This window comes from Cinclus cinclus, chromosome 3, assembly GCF_963662255.1.
Source record: "Cinclus cinclus chromosome 3, bCinCin1.1, whole genome shotgun sequence".
Classification (NCBI taxonomy): Eukaryota; Metazoa; Chordata; class Aves; order Passeriformes; family Cinclidae; genus Cinclus; species Cinclus cinclus.
This window is the reverse complement of record NC_085048.1, coordinates 68433309-68448900: the sequence shown is the minus strand read 5'-3', so window position 1 is coordinate 68448900 and position 15592 is coordinate 68433309. Positions and strand designations below refer to the sequence as shown.

Sequence of the window (15592 nt, the reverse complement as noted above, 5' to 3'; positions counted from 1 at the left end):
ACTTGGTGATCTAGGAATTATGGCTCAGAGAGATGCAAGCAAAAGCTAACAGCACAGACTGACTGCTTAAGTTTGCACTGGACACTTTGGCCTTAACTGGTTTTAGACTAATAACCAAATAATCTCTGGACTAATGACCTCTTCAAAATAAGGCATAGCAGAATTCCACACAATCACTTGGGGTTTCTTAATATTATATGTTGTGATTATTTATGATTGTTAAAAAAGATTGTGCTGCTACTGCCTCTGTGCATCTTCAGCTATAACTTTTTAAAAGGTGACCTGTACTCAGAAATGAAGCAACAATTTCGCATCCCGCATTCTGTGGCCATGCACTGCTGTCCCTTGTCATTCATTGGTTCAGTTTGCATCAGCTCTCCAGCAACAACAGACTCAAAATGACACAACAGTACCAGCTATGTTAGAAACACTACCATACATACAGGTAAAAAGGTAAAGCCACAAACAGGAATTGATCAGTTATCTTAACTGTTTCATCAATATGCGAACGCTGAAGATTTGTACTAGGAAGTAACATAGCTGTTAGAAAATTAAGATTAGAAAAAAAAAATCAGAAAGAATTTCAAAAATAAAGGAGTACTTACTTTATTAGAGCTCCCAGCCTTAATTCCAACAGGTATCTTGCTCTAAAAAAACAAAACAAAACAAAAAAACCCCCATAGCTTTTACACTGCTCCTAGAAATGTTTATGCTTGATTAAAATCTACAAATGAAATACTGTTCCTATAGAGGTGAAAGCAAACTTGTTTTTTGAAAATTAACTTGCTCCTATACCTTCTCAACATGTTATACGCAAAATGGTGCTAGAGCTTAAAGAGACTTATTCTTGAAGGTATCTGCTTTGTTCATAAAATGACTATGACTTTAAAATATTTTTGTTGTATTTCTACTTTTGGAATGGAAATTTGTTGCTTTTACTTAAATTTAAATTCTCACTAGTAAGTATTGCTATTGCAATAGTAGCCACTTCAAATTGGCAAATTTTTAGCCCAAAACCATTTTACTATTATGTATGATTTGATCCATACCTCAGGACAAGGCTCTACATGACAATCTTTGATAGAACAATGGCCATCATCAGCCCAAAATGGGCATGGTCTCTTCAGGTTGACCTAAACATACAAAATCAGAAATTTACAATCCACTCTTACATAAGGCAACTGTAGAAGAAAGCTCTTAGTATCAGGAAATCCTTTAAATTAAAGGAAAGGACACAAGGAGAAAAGTGTTATATTACATACTTTAAGTCTAGAGGGATTTGGGAGAGTTTGGTCTGTCATTTGGTATCTTTTAATTAGTGTAACTACATAAGATGAAGCTTTGTGGAGTAAAACTGCTAATGATAATGGTCTCCAGTGAATGAACACAAACAAAAAGTATATTAAAACAAAAATTAAATCTCTCACTACTAAATTGAAATGGAAACCTACTAACTCAAATAAGTGCTTGGATGATTTTGGATTTCAAAATCAAACTAAAAACAGATGATTATTTTAAAATGTAAAAGATAATGCCTGACAAGTCATTTAGCAGATGGTTCGACTTCTTAGAAGTGATGACAAATAGCTTCTCATTACAGCTCAAATCTTGCTAGCATAGATACAATAAAAGCAGAGATTTTAGGTTGCTTCCCCCCATCTCCTCTAGTCCATGCACAAACACCATTCCCAGAAAAAAAAATGCAAAATTATTTTTTGTACTTGTTCACTCATATTTTTTTTAAATAAAGCACAAAATAATTTTACATTCTACATCACCTTCATAGTAAGGCCAATTATATAAAACTTTCACCTCCCACAAACTTCTACCAAAAAGGACCAGTTAAGATTGTTAAATTACAACCTTTTTTTAAGTAAACTCTCACAATAAAAAATGCTTACACACTGAGGAAGATATAAGTAACTAGGCAGCCACTGTTTTTACACAGTGGAATGCTGTAAATAAAAGAATACTGCTGCCTAAAGAACAGATTAATTCAGAAAGAACACATACAAATCAAGAGGTACTAGTTCCAGAATGACTGAAGAGCACCAAAAACCAATACACAGACACAAACTGAAGTTGTATAGCACTTGTATTTTTATCAAGCCAATCAAGGACTGTCTACACAGAACATCCAATCTTCTTCAGGGTATGAGCTATTTGATTTCATTACTATCACTCAAAGTATTACTCAGTCCTTTCACAAATTAAAAGACAGATTCTTGATCATGAGATTTCCACAGTTTGTATGTTCCAATGTATAAAACTAGAGACACAAATGTTTCTTTCTTTCTTTCACTGGGAAGTCTTCTACTATTTAGAAACCACCTAGCACAATTTCTACAAGACTTTATGAAGTTTTATCTGGCCTTTAAATACAAACTACCTCATCCATTCAGTATTGTACATTTAGGTTTGAGTTCTTCTATACCACCTCACATTCATTGCTGTGGAAGAGGAAAAGTACTTTCTTCCAGGGACAAGGGGTTCTTTCCAGTTGAGAAAACATGGCAGAGGGAGTTGTCTGATACTGTCTATTATTTTATCCCCTCCATGTGAATCCCTTCTTTTCTTATGCCTTCTGTCATTAGTACTGTAGCTGTTACTGTTCATTTTCTTATGTCATTTCTGTTTCCAGAAAACTGTTCTTATCTCAACCCATGAGCTTTACCTTTTGTGCCTCCAATTCTCACCTCCATCCTGAAGTAGCATGGAGAGAGAGGAAAACAGTGGAACAAGAGTGAGTGGTGCGTGGTTTGGTGGGAGTACCATTTCTAAACCACAACACCGACCTCCACAATTTCCACATCCATTTATGTGCTTAAAAGCACACTTTCATGATTCTGCATAGGGATATCAAAAAAGCTGCTGCTTATTGAAACAGGAAAGGGTGCAGAATGTTCTGACTGACTTACTCAGTTCGCTTGTTCAACACAAATTCTTCCCTGCCACCACTGGAAGTACTAAGTGAAGTGTGGTGCTGGGTGGACTGCGTACAGGCCCTTGGAACTGCCCATCTATTAGGAAGATCAGTATAAAAGATGAGACAGTATTGCAACACACCTTTAGAATATGATCTGCAGAACTGCTGTTGAAACGAACATTAGCTCTAAATTTGCAAGATAAAATTACTATTGTATGATGTCTCATATACCTGTTGCTTCCTCATATTCACGTACTTTGTTTTGTATCTTTCTGTTGCTTCTGGAGAATCTCATTACCACTACTACGTGATGTACTAGTACTGAAGTTGCACATATCCTGTTTCTCCTGAAAAGCAAATTTAGAACTATATCATGTAGCAGGAGATTCAAGGTGCAGTTACACATTACTGCTTGTTCAGGCTAGAAAGGGAAGAGTATAGTGCTTTCTTCTCCTTCTGCACACTCATAACCCCATCTTGTCTGAGTTTAACATTTGTCTGATTCCAGATCAGCTAGATAACTTTTTGCATCCTAAAAAAGATGGATGAAAAAGGAGAAAAAAAACCCCAAAATCAATAAAAGAAACCCCAACAAAATCAACACAGCCTTAGCAACAAAACCCCTTACCAAATGACAAACGGAAACACCCAAACTAAATGTGTACCAGGTAAAAGAGATGCATTGGGCTAACTGAGAACTAAAAGTAGCAAAGGGGAAGGATGCTGCCCTAGAGGAGTGTGAGTTCCTTTTTCCAGTGGCAGGCAGCCACCCGATTAGCTCAGTCAAAATGCAACTTCACTTTCAAGTTAAGCATATCTGAAAATCAAAGTATCAGGCATCGAGTCATTTGCACATGAGGTAGTGAAAAAATGCTTCAAGTAATAAAAAATTATATTACATACTACTTGAAAAAGAAACAGTTTTACCTATTTTTCAAAGGAATAACAGTTCTCTAGATAGCCAACACTAAAATCAGAAATAAGACAGCAACTTATAAGAAAAGTAAATCATGGCAATATTTCAATTTCAAATTACACACATTTCTTAGAAGATAAGCACTCCATGCTGTCATAAAATTGCTAAAATATGATCCTTTTCCAGATGCAGCAGTACAAAGGCACTATCTTTAAAATTACCTCTTATCAATTGAATGAAAGCAGTCATGATTTACTGCCACTGACTCCAGGATGAACATAGTAAACAAGACCTATTATCAACATAACTGTCAGGGACTGAAAACCTGCTTCAACCAAATTAAAGAGCTACTGGCTTCGAATAGGGAGATTAACACTGGCAATTTGACTTGACAGTCAATCCTTCCTATATTTTCTGTATTTTTATTTAAATTATTAAGGAAAATACCACTCTAAGCATACCTTGTAATATCTGAAGTAATCACGTTCTTGCAGTTTCTGTATTTTCGGAAATATCTTGAAAGTATTGAAGTCATCAATGCTTTCTATGTCACATAAACAATCATCTAGGACTCCTGTGAGCTATTGACAAAATATATAAATATTTATTTTTAATATATTAATAGAATATCAACTGCAGAAAAATAATTTAAAGGGAAAAATAGGGTAACTGAGAGAAATACTAGTGAAATGCAGTTCCATAGCAAATATTTCTCATCATAAAATACTCTGTAACATACCTAAAACTCAAAGTAAAACTGTAGCATTTGGAGCTTAAGCCCACCTCCAAATGCACTGCTAAATCAAGGTTAGCAAGATTAACAATTTCACCTGTGAAACGTGTTGATGCTTTGAGCATATAGAACTTTCTAAAGAATGAGCAACAATATTTTCCAAATTACAAACACGTGGAATATCAGCAGAGTTGCATATCAACTGTTCTCCTACCAAATGCTCATGAGTTGAATTGCCTAAAAAAACCTTACGATCACACACCATCATTTTATTTTCATATTTCTTCTCCAAGCGTGAAAACATTCCACCTAGTTTCCTTATAGGCATGGGGAAAAGGAGTGTAGGTTCTTCTATGCCCAAGAAGTTTAGAATTTCACAAATAAATTCAACAAATAAATACGAGGAAAACAAGGCACAGGGATCTATACTGGAATGCTGTGACTCCATCATGAAACTGAGTATGACTTTTCCAGGTCTCGTCCCTCTTCTTGTGCCAGGAGAGCAAGCTGTACTGCTACTGCACTAGGTTAAGACCACCCCCATGAAAAGTAGCACATACTACAAGTGCAGAAGTTCTACTGCCAACACAGAAAGGGAAGTCAGGACTGTGCATGTAGCAGAGAGGACAGGACAGCTCCAACTAACCTCACAGACTAGGCTATGGCAACACTCTTGCTGAGACCCTGGCAGTGTCTTATTGAAAGGTAGAAACACTGAAAGTGTGGCTCTATGAATAGCTATGCAGTAAATTTCAATAAATCTAAACTAACTCTCTTAGGCATAGCTTCTTAAACTACTACAAACATGTCTGAAGGCTTCCGACCTGTTCATAGGGGAATGGAACCAAACACTGGTGTTTACTGCTTCTCTTCTTTAGCCAGACAGGAAATTCATTGATATACATTATGGCCTACAAATTATTTAAAATGGAAATGCCCACACATGTTATAATTTGTATGAGATTAGAAGAACTTCTAGCTATTAAAATCTTATGCTGAAAAGGAGACAAAAAATATCTTGTTGCTTTTTTTCTCTCCACAGATTTCACATAGATGAGATTTTGAAATCATCTAATCTGTTTTACGCATGATAAATCACTCCCATACTTTACAGAACAGTTACCCTTATATAACCAAGCTTGATGTAAGAGAGCCACTAGAAACCAAATTGTATGCTTCTGCTCCTTTATGAAGCATAAAGGAGGCCTGGAAAATGGATTTCCCCCAACTCTGTGAGAATAAAGAGGTGAGGATATGGATTAAAGCACTTAAGTGGAAAATTCACCTTATGTAGATCCTACTTTTCCTGAGGCACTAAATATGCTGTCACAATTCTGTAGAGCAGATACGGCAATGAAGTAAAACTAATTTAAGAAAAGTTACTTTAACCAAATATTTTTTCTGCTGTTATGCTTGCCTTGTTAATGTTATCTGACTTCAAACCTGGGCAAACGACCGTCAAAGAGCCAATGTGTAATTACAGGTTTTTCACAGACCACATGACTACCAACTTCAAAGTCAGAAGAAAATACTTGTTATTAACGGTGCTTACAGAAATAAAATCCCTATACACTTTAATCTGTAATAATTTAATTTCAAATTTTCTTCTTGATCACACATGGGCAGAAATCTGTAAAGGTGCAGCCCTTACAGGAAACACCATACCACAAAGCAAACAGCATAAAATTTAATTTTAATATAAAAAGGCAAAAATATTACTCTGAACATTTTGCTCAAATATTACTGAATTGCATAAATAGGATGATGTGAGAAAGCTTTTTTTGGATTGAGAAGAAAAAGAGTAGGAAACTTTTGATGACCAGCTCATAAGGCTATCCACTGCTTACAAAAATAATTCTACCATCTATGCAAAATGGAAAATGTTTTTTCAGGGGAAAACTGTCCCAGATAAACACAATAGTTACACTCAGTGTCAAATCCTCATTAAAAGAAAAAAAAAAAGCTGCAGCCTTTTTATTTAATAAGACCTCAATTCTAAAAACATATTTGAAAATGCAGTACTGTTTATCTAGATCAGCGAATTTCCAGAAATGAATCCTCCTCAAAAACTGATTTAGGAAAGTATGAAGAGAAAAATTAATTCAGAGTACCAGAGTACTAACTTTTCCATTTTTTTTCCTCACAACTTTTTCAGAACTGACAGTTAGCTCCCTGTATACACAAAATAGCAAAATCAATGTTTCCTTGGAAAGCACGCTCTAAAATTAAACTAAGCTGTATCTGTACCAAACTACAAATTACAAAATACTTTAACAGCATATTGCAGCAGGGGAGTCAGTGCACAGCACAGTGATGCAACAGCAACACTAGCTTCAAGTACCCAAGTCAGAGGTTTCTTTAATTAGTCTAAGTGCAGGCTTCAGTGCTCTCACTTGCGATGGAACAATGAACACCCCAAGAATATGCACAAAATGATTTCATTTTTGTCAATATCTGGATCTTCTAATGAATTTGGTTTTTTAACTGGGGACATCAAAATAAAAACAGCGTATTACATGGTTAAAACTACATATTGCAAGACCTACTTTGTTATTCACACAGTTGGTACTTTGCTTTTTTAATTGAATTACACTTGTTAACTTAGTCCACAAATATAAAGACAAACTACATTAAATTACCACACTTCTATTACAACGGACAAGTATCATGGTTTCTTTTCATCTCTTAGTTACTTTGAATGCTACAACAAAATCTAAATGCATTAGCCTACTATTATTTGTGTTCAAGAAGCCATGTGACATTTTGTAGCTGCTGTTTTTTCTACATTTCCAATATGCTTATCAAAGTGCTTCCAGGTATTGTCAAACCTAGTTTAGTTCTTAAACAGGTACCAGAGGTATACTGGAGAAGTGAAACTTTTAGCTTATCTTCTCCAAGATAAATCAGCCTTTCAGAAGGAAAAGTCAATGTCCAACCTGCATCAATTTCTCCTTATGAAATCTAGAAAAACACAGTCAGCACTTTAATATTAAAGAAAAAAACCTAAAGAAGTGCATATAAAAATAAGCAATCTATTCATATAAACAACCTTATTAGTGTTATCAGGTTGTTGTACTTTAATTGCTTCAACAATTAGAAGACCACCTGGGACACCTTGTTTTGTTCCTTAGACGTTTTACTTTGCCATAACTGCAGAATGAGAGAACAGAATGAGGTAACATGACTCCAAGAACTATAGGTTAGCTTATCTTTCCCTGCACAAGCCAAACTCTGAACACAATAGGCTAACAACTTCATGAAATAGCAACAACCATTCTCTCTGCCAAGCATCACAAAAAAACATACCACCTTATTAAGTGCTTCTTTAAGAACTCCATTTCAATTAGCATTTAGTTATGCTAAAATAATAAAATTCTGTAAATCAGAGACAACCTCAACTTACAACACAAACAGCTACAATAAAAGTTATCTATGCTGTCATCACCGCCTTGGGGGGCCACTTACAGTATAGCATATCATACACCACAGAAATTTAGAAAATATAAGAAAAATAATCCAGGGGATAAGCTTTGCTCCACGTGGACGGTGTATTCCTCTATAAACTCACTCCAAGGTCTTTGACCCAGGTGCAAGCCTCTTCTACTTGACACCAGCTATCACTTCAGTCAGGATCACACAGTGGATGAACAGCGAGCTCCTAACTACAGACACACGTCCTCCTAAAGCTGTGAAGGCAGTTTACAGACGGAAAGAGTGTTCTCATCCTCGCCTGTGATGTGAGCAAACAGACACAACCTAAGCACAAGCCAAGCCCGGGCATTGGCATCCCCACTGGAACATATGGCTTCTCAGAGACTTTATCAGGGCACCGACCTTTCTGCCCGAAATCACGGATATGAGCCAACCCAGAGCTCCCCAACATATTCCACTGACCGATGCTACCTGTGGTTCCCAAGTCACTCAACCTCTCCCCGCAGACCGGCGGCACCGACCCCGGGCTGTATCCCGACAAGCGCCAGCCGCAGGGTGCGGAAGGGGAAGGACGTGGGCTGCAGACTCCAACGAGAATTCCCCGACTTCTCCGCGGGGAGCCTGCACATGACACGGCCCAGGGCTGCCCTCTCCCCCACGACCCCCGAAGTGACCTCACCTCCCGGCTCTGCCCTTCTGTCCCTCCGGGAGGGCTCCCTACACACAGCCGGCTGGCATCCCCGCTCCCTGCCGTCCCACCGTCCCGCCAGCCGCCGGTTCCCACCTGGGCCTCCGCTGTCAGGACGCAGCCGAGCACCGCCAGCAGCCGCGCTGCCAGCCGTGCCCTCGCCGCCGCGCTCCGGCCGCCGCCACCGCCGCTCATGTTGCCGCTGCCGCCGCGACTGACGGAGGAGGGGGCAGCCCTCGCCCCGCCGCCGGCACAGGAAGGAGAGGGACACGCCGCGAGTCGGCGGCGGCAGCGTCTACCTCCCGGCGCGGCCGCTCCTGCGGGCGACGGGACGGACCCGTCGGGCGGGGACGCCGCGCTCACCGCGACCCGTCCGCGGCACCGCCGGGCGCGCCCGGGATCCTCGCCGGGATCACGAAGCAGCGGCACCGCCGCGGCCACCACCCCGCTACAGCGCCCGCCGCTCCCGGGCCGCCGCCGCGCGGCACGCCGGGAGATGTAGTTCCCCTCCCGGGCCCGGGCCCGGGGCGGGGCGGGGCGGCGGCGCCCAATCGGAGAGGACCACGCGCGCCTCCAAAACAAGTGGCGGCGGCGCGCGAGGGGGCGGTTGGGCGCGTGCGCGCGGCGGCGGGAGGGCCGCGTGAGGAGGGGCGCGCGAGGGGCGGCGGCGGAACCGCGCGGTCGAATCAGCCGGGCCCGGGCCGGACCCGTACGAGCCAGTCGGGCCCGGTAAGTCCCAGTATTTCCCCGTTCATCCCAGCCTAAATTGAGTCCCGGCCACTTTATCGCAGTCCATCCCCGTATAACCTAGGCCAGTATCAACCAGTTTTGCCCAGTATCATAGAATGCCTGAGTTGGAAGGGATCCACAAGGATCATCAAAGTCCAGCTCCCAGCGCTGCACTCCACCATCCCCAAGAGTCACGCCATGTGCCTGAGAGCGTTATCCAAACACTTCTTGATCTCTGTCAGGCTGGTGCTGTGACCGTTTCCCTGGAGAGCCTGCTCCGGTGCCCGACCACTCTCTGGGTGAAGAATCTTGTCCTGATATCCAACCTAAACCTCCCCTGACTCAGCTTCAGGCCATTCCCTTGAGTCCTGTCCCTGGTCGTGAGAGTGAAGAGGTGGATATCTGCCCTCCACTTCCCTTTGTGGGGATGTTGAAGACCACAATGAGGTCTCCCCTCACTCTCACATTCTCTCGACTGAACAAACCAAGTTATGTCCCAGCATATCTCCCTATAATCTCAGTCTAAACCTGGTCTAATCTGTACAACCTAGTCTGGACCTGTATAAACCAATTTGGCCCACTATATCCCAGTGCACTCCAGTATAACCCAGTGGGCTGGGGCTGTGCTTCCCCAGCGCTACGCGGGTGAATTGGGCAGGGCCACAGGACCCCCTGTCCCACTGTTGGGGCAGCTCACAACCAATCTTTGCTCCTAACAGTTACATGTTTATCTGTAACTCATTTCTAGAATCGCAAAAAGTCATATTTCTGTGAAAAACTTGAGTATTGCACTGATTTAATATGCAGGGATGCTGAAATTAGGATTTTATTTCCAACTCAGATGCTAACTCGGGTTCTTCTTGTACCCTTTGGTTTGGAGAATACCCCTTTACTGCAGTGTGGAGACAAGCTTTAAGTCTAGGGGAACTATGTCAGAGAGCTTAAAAGTTTTAAGATTGACCTTTGTTACTTACTTACAAATTAATTCAAATTAGCTTTCCATTACATTTGTCCTTAAGGGGCCACTACGTCACACATTTTTGCATTGCTGAAAATGTGTTGAAGGGATGGTGTCTAGGAATTACAGAGACCATAAGATGAAATAGGCAGTAGTTAGAAATAGGCAGTCTCTGGTTCCAGAGAGATCATGTAAATACTCCTTTCTTTCCTCTCCGGAGTACAGGCAGTACAGCTATAATTTAGAACAAATGACTAAATGAGAACCTAGTCCTACTTCCAGCATCATTGGAGCAATACGTTAGTTAGATATTTGAGAAGAAATTAGCAGAACAGTTCATGTTTACATTGCCATCGTTTGCTCTCAGTATCAGTACTCCAACTTTATCACAAGTGGTTTGTACTTCTCACAAAGAAACTGTTTCTGTCCAGCAGATTACAGTGAATTAATTGTATTTGTTTACATTTTGTACCTCTGATCTTGGAAAAAAAGTTTCCATCATGAGCATTTAGAAAAGCCCTCAAACCTTGGAAGAATAAAGCACTGTCACATGCTTGGGCTACATAAAGGACTCTAAAAGTTAGAAATAAACTATAATATTTTTAAGTCATAGTGTTCACTCGGTTTTCAGTTCAGAACACTTTATGTTAGTTACAGAGGGTACTTTATTTCTTCACCTCTGAAATGCTTGTATCAGAAGTCAGTTGTGGTTTAGCTTTTTACTGCCATATTAGAAGGATAAGAAATTAACTGTAAAAATATATAGTGGATAAGTTTAAGAGGCAATTAAAAATACTCCTTTTATGCAGAAGTATTATCTCAGATAGCACATGAATGTACCTTAACACAGTTTTCTAAACTCTAGGGTGTTTTCAATCTTATTTTATGTTTTAATGTTGATTTAAATCTATGAATGCTACTTTGCTAGTGGTATAAAAATGTCTAAAACCCCCTGAACATAAAAATCCTAATATAGGATTTCTATGTGAAATCAGTTTCAGGAAAGATCTGCAGAAGAAGAGGTCTTACAATTGTAACCAAAACCCCACAGCATATTTATTACAAAGCTGTAAGTGTCTACTAAGCCTCTTTCTTTTAAAGAAATCTGCCATGGTGTTATCAAATTTTAGCAAGGGCTGAGGAAAAGCCCTCACTGGGGAGAGGGATAATCACAGTTTACAGTTTGCTGGGGTCTTGCAGAGTCATCTGGCCTATATATTTAATTTTACAGTGTGGTTGTCATAGGAACAAACATTATCTGTGATTTCATAATATGCACCGCTGTTACCCATGTTGACAGTTTCATTTATGGGCACTAGTGTTTGCTTTGTATGTGCAAGCAAAGAAAGTCTTGAGCACAGGAACCAAAACCAGTATTCTGTCAAGTAAAGCACACCAGAACCACCTCTTCCTCATGACTCTGATGTTGTCTAGCGTAGGCACAGATCTGGGTGCACAAGAGAGAGACAGTCTTTTAGTGGATTCAGCAAATCTGCAATTACCAAACTTGCCTCTGACCTGAAACTGATCAAGTTCTGCAAGTTTTATTGTATTACCTCCATTGGTACTTTTTAGCCAGCTCTTATTTGTTAGAATTGAGCTTATGCACTCTGGCTGTAGACAGAAATAATGATCTATAGGCATCAACTGTGTAAAGATGGATCTTAGAGATTATTATGGATTGATTTAAGTGAACATACATGGTAAAACAGGGTGGCTTCACATTTCCCTTTAGGAGAAACTTGATAAATCCCAGATGTTAAATTCATTAATTAGCTTTCAGTAATCTGAAATGTGGGGTTTTATTTTGAAACTTTTTGCCCTTGAAACTTTTGCCTTTATTTATTTTTCCAAATTAACTTTTGTATGAGTCCTTTCTAAACTTAGGAGAGTTAACCAGAAGAATCAATATGTCACAAACTTCTGTTTAAGTCTGGCAAACAGCAGCAGTGGGAGGGCAGTACCTGTTGAGCAGTGGAACATCCTGCGGTAGTCTAGATTTAAATGATACCACAAGGCACAACTGTGGGTAAGAACTTTCAGTAAACCACCTGATAAAAGTACAGAAAGCAGCCACGTACCAGGGCACGTGAGTTGTGTGGTCTGTCAGGCCTCCTACCCTGGAGAGCTTGTACACCCTCACCCTGTTCTGTCCTGCTGTCATTAGGCCTGATACAAGTTATGTTTCCTTGCAAGTCCTGCCTCACTGACATCTTGTTCCCACCTACTGATGTCTACCTTAAAACCACAACCTATGCTCAAGCCTGTGGCAATGGGTGCAAATATCTTCTGAAAAGTACCTACGGATGTCTAGGGTTATCTCAGGAATGTGGCCTGTAAATGGCAAAACAATATGTCAAATTCACTATAGTGGAAAAAAGGGCAAATGTTTAATGAGAAAATGCAACAATATTTTCACAGTGACTATGAGGAAAAAAGCAAGAAAAATAGCATGCAGTTAAAAAAAAAAAATGAAGCACACTGCAGGGAGGAAGTACATTTTCCAGGAAGATTCTGTAGGTGGCGAAAAACTATGAATCTTAGCTGTACACCTGTGTTCTCATTTCCCTGTTTCATGTGTGTGTGTTACAGCTGGATGTTAACAAAGTATATTGTGTAGTCTACAACAGCATGATCCGAGTGAAGAGAAGTAATCTATAGAGTATTATTGTTATTCCTGTAGTACTTGTACTTTTTGAAAGAAGGAATACCAACACAGGAATGAGTCTACTAGCTCTGTCAAACTTCTGTGTATAGTAGGTGTGATGAAAATACATAATCTTGTTTAAAAAACACCTAAGATTTGTGCACTTGCTCTTTCAGTGTGCGTGCTTATCTGTCAGCAAATCTGACCATGAGGTATAGATCTCATCTAAATTGTACATTTATGGAAACAAGCAGTCAGGCAGGAGGACTGTGCTAATGTCCCTGCAGAGGCGTAAGCTGCAGCCTGAAATCAATCGTATTAGGCTCAGTTTCAACATGTCAATCTAGAGAAAGCAAGGTTTCACTGTTTCTGTGGTGTGTGTTTGACTTGGACACAAGCACAGCTCCTGAAGTGGTGGGAACATTTCCATATCATGCAGCCCTGTCAGGCGCACAAATTATCTACAGGCTTACATAAGCTGGTCTAGGTATGTGTCATTTCTTATATTTTCTCCATATAGTGCTGTTTCTGTCAATTAAATGTCAAAATCGTGACATCCCTGTAAGAGAACTGTGAAAGAGCAGACCAGTATCATTATTGGCAAAGAAAGTAGTTTTAACTTTTTAGCTGCTGGTTAATTATTCCTACTCCAAAGCAGTCTCAGAATTTTCAAGAACTTTTCTAGCTGCAGTCTGAAGCTGCTGACAATTAAAAACTATCTGTAGGATACTGGGAGAGAAACTGCAGGGAGTTTTCTTCTTAAATATCCTGAAATACAGGAGGGTTAAAGAGTTTATGTTGACATAGAGGTATTTTTCTCTATATGAACTTCCTTAAGTGAAGTTGTTTGAAATGTAGAAAGCAAACAGATGAGGAAGAAGAAACAAGGTTGCCATGTGATTCTCAAAGACCCACAGTTACCACTACTATTGGCAACCTGTGTTGAAGCATGGGGAATATTACTGATCCCCTGTGTAACATTTGTCATCTGGAACAAAAGCTCTCTATTTCCATGTGGAAAAGCTATAGAGGATCAACTAAATGTTTTGGGGTGGTTTTTTTGTTTGTTTTTGGAGGGGATGGGGGAGTTGTGTGTGTGTGGTTTTGTTTTTCTTTTTGTTGTGGGGATAGAGAAGTTATCTTTTTCTGGAGAGGACTATATTGTCCATGATTTTGTCTGCAGTCTTGTGCTTAGAAGGTGGGAAGCCCCTTGAGACTGTGTTAATTGCTATTTCAAGCAATAAATTCTCCAGCTATATATCACCAGATATTTTGTAGATCTTTGAGAAAAGCCTCTGTCCTCATCAAATATGGCTGGGTTTATTGATGGGGCCAAGAAGAAAGGAGTGAGAAGAGACCTGCATAGTCTTGATTTGTGAAAACTATTTGAAATTAGTAATTCTGCATTTGAGTGGAAATTTACAAAATTCTGAACTCTTCCCATTATGATTAGTTATGCTGAATTTAGTGACATATAGGGTTACAGCAAGATAAGATACAGATAGTATTTAGGTTTAGAAATTTGATGAGAAAGTTAATCCAGCATTCTATGGAATGCCATTGCCTAAAGTTGTCTCATTCTGGACTTAGTTTTTATGATACAGCTGTATTTAGTTTTGCCAAAATAATTGCTGGCTTTCTGCACTGGTCAGTTAGCTAAGTAACGAAGATTTTGACAGCACTCATTAATGAATGATACAAGAACAGGCATGCAACAGCCAAATTAACCTGTACTGTTATCAGTACTCTAGAGATACTTGTAAGTAATTGCAGTCTTCTCCTTCAGTACTACGGAAAAATTGCTAAATTATGATTACTAACCTAAGTTTTAAAACAGTAATATTATCTAGATGATTATTTTCTATAATTCAAGTTCATTATTTTAAAGAGCTCTCCATAAATAATTTTAAAAATCTGCTTTGAATTGAAAAGCCAATCTGATTTATAGATACACTTCTGAAAATACATGGTTTTGAACAACATTAAACAGTTTTGGCTGCTGGCACAAGTGTTGTTCCACTAAAAATACTTCGTTACTGTTTACTGAAATAATTTTTTAATCCTCATGTAGGAAGATTTCAGGTTGTAAGTTATGAGAAGCGTAAATGCCATGTTGATTGTAAAACCTGATTTAGCCCCCAACACCAGTGTTTTGTAGCCTTCTGTTGTTTACAGCCTTCTGTGTAACAATAGTTCACTAGGGATATTTCAAAGGAAATCAGTGAATACATTTTTATGTAGGTTGTAAATATATTTCCCCAAGGTTTTTGCAGTCACTGTGTTTACTTTTGGGGTAAAGTTCAGTAGTTTTTGAATAGCACACAGAGGCAATGCATACATGGAGGTCCTCAGGATACACATGGCATTTGATTGAAGCATATATTTGAGAGGTTTGAGTCTAGAACATTCTTAGTTCTACTATGCCTGTGTCCTTCCTCACAATTATAAAAGAGACTCCAATTATTAGAATAGCATTTGTGCAGATCTATGTAGGTAAAAATACATTTCTTCTGCTCTCAGCCTAATTATCCATCACCAAAACCCTCGTGCCGCTAAGGAAATC

General features: G+C 39.6%; 1 protein-coding gene across 1 annotated transcript in view; it reads right to left on the bottom strand.

Moving 5' to 3' along the window:
* The window catches only part of ERO1B (endoplasmic reticulum oxidoreductase 1 beta), a 28639-nt gene extending 19724 nt beyond the window's left edge, over nt 1-8915 (bottom strand). Inside the window, exons 1-4 of the mRNA XM_062490141.1 lie at nt 8792-8915; nt 4304-4423; nt 1050-1133; nt 606-647 (exon numbers count right to left, since the gene is read on the bottom strand). Coding sequence (XP_062346125.1) covers nt 606-647; nt 1050-1133; nt 4304-4423; nt 8792-8890 — 345 coding nt within the window. The 5' untranslated portion in view covers nt 8891-8915. The remainder of the gene's footprint in view (nt 1-605; nt 648-1049; nt 1134-4303; nt 4424-8791) is intronic.
* Between the last annotated feature and the right edge of the window lie 6677 nt (nt 8916-15592).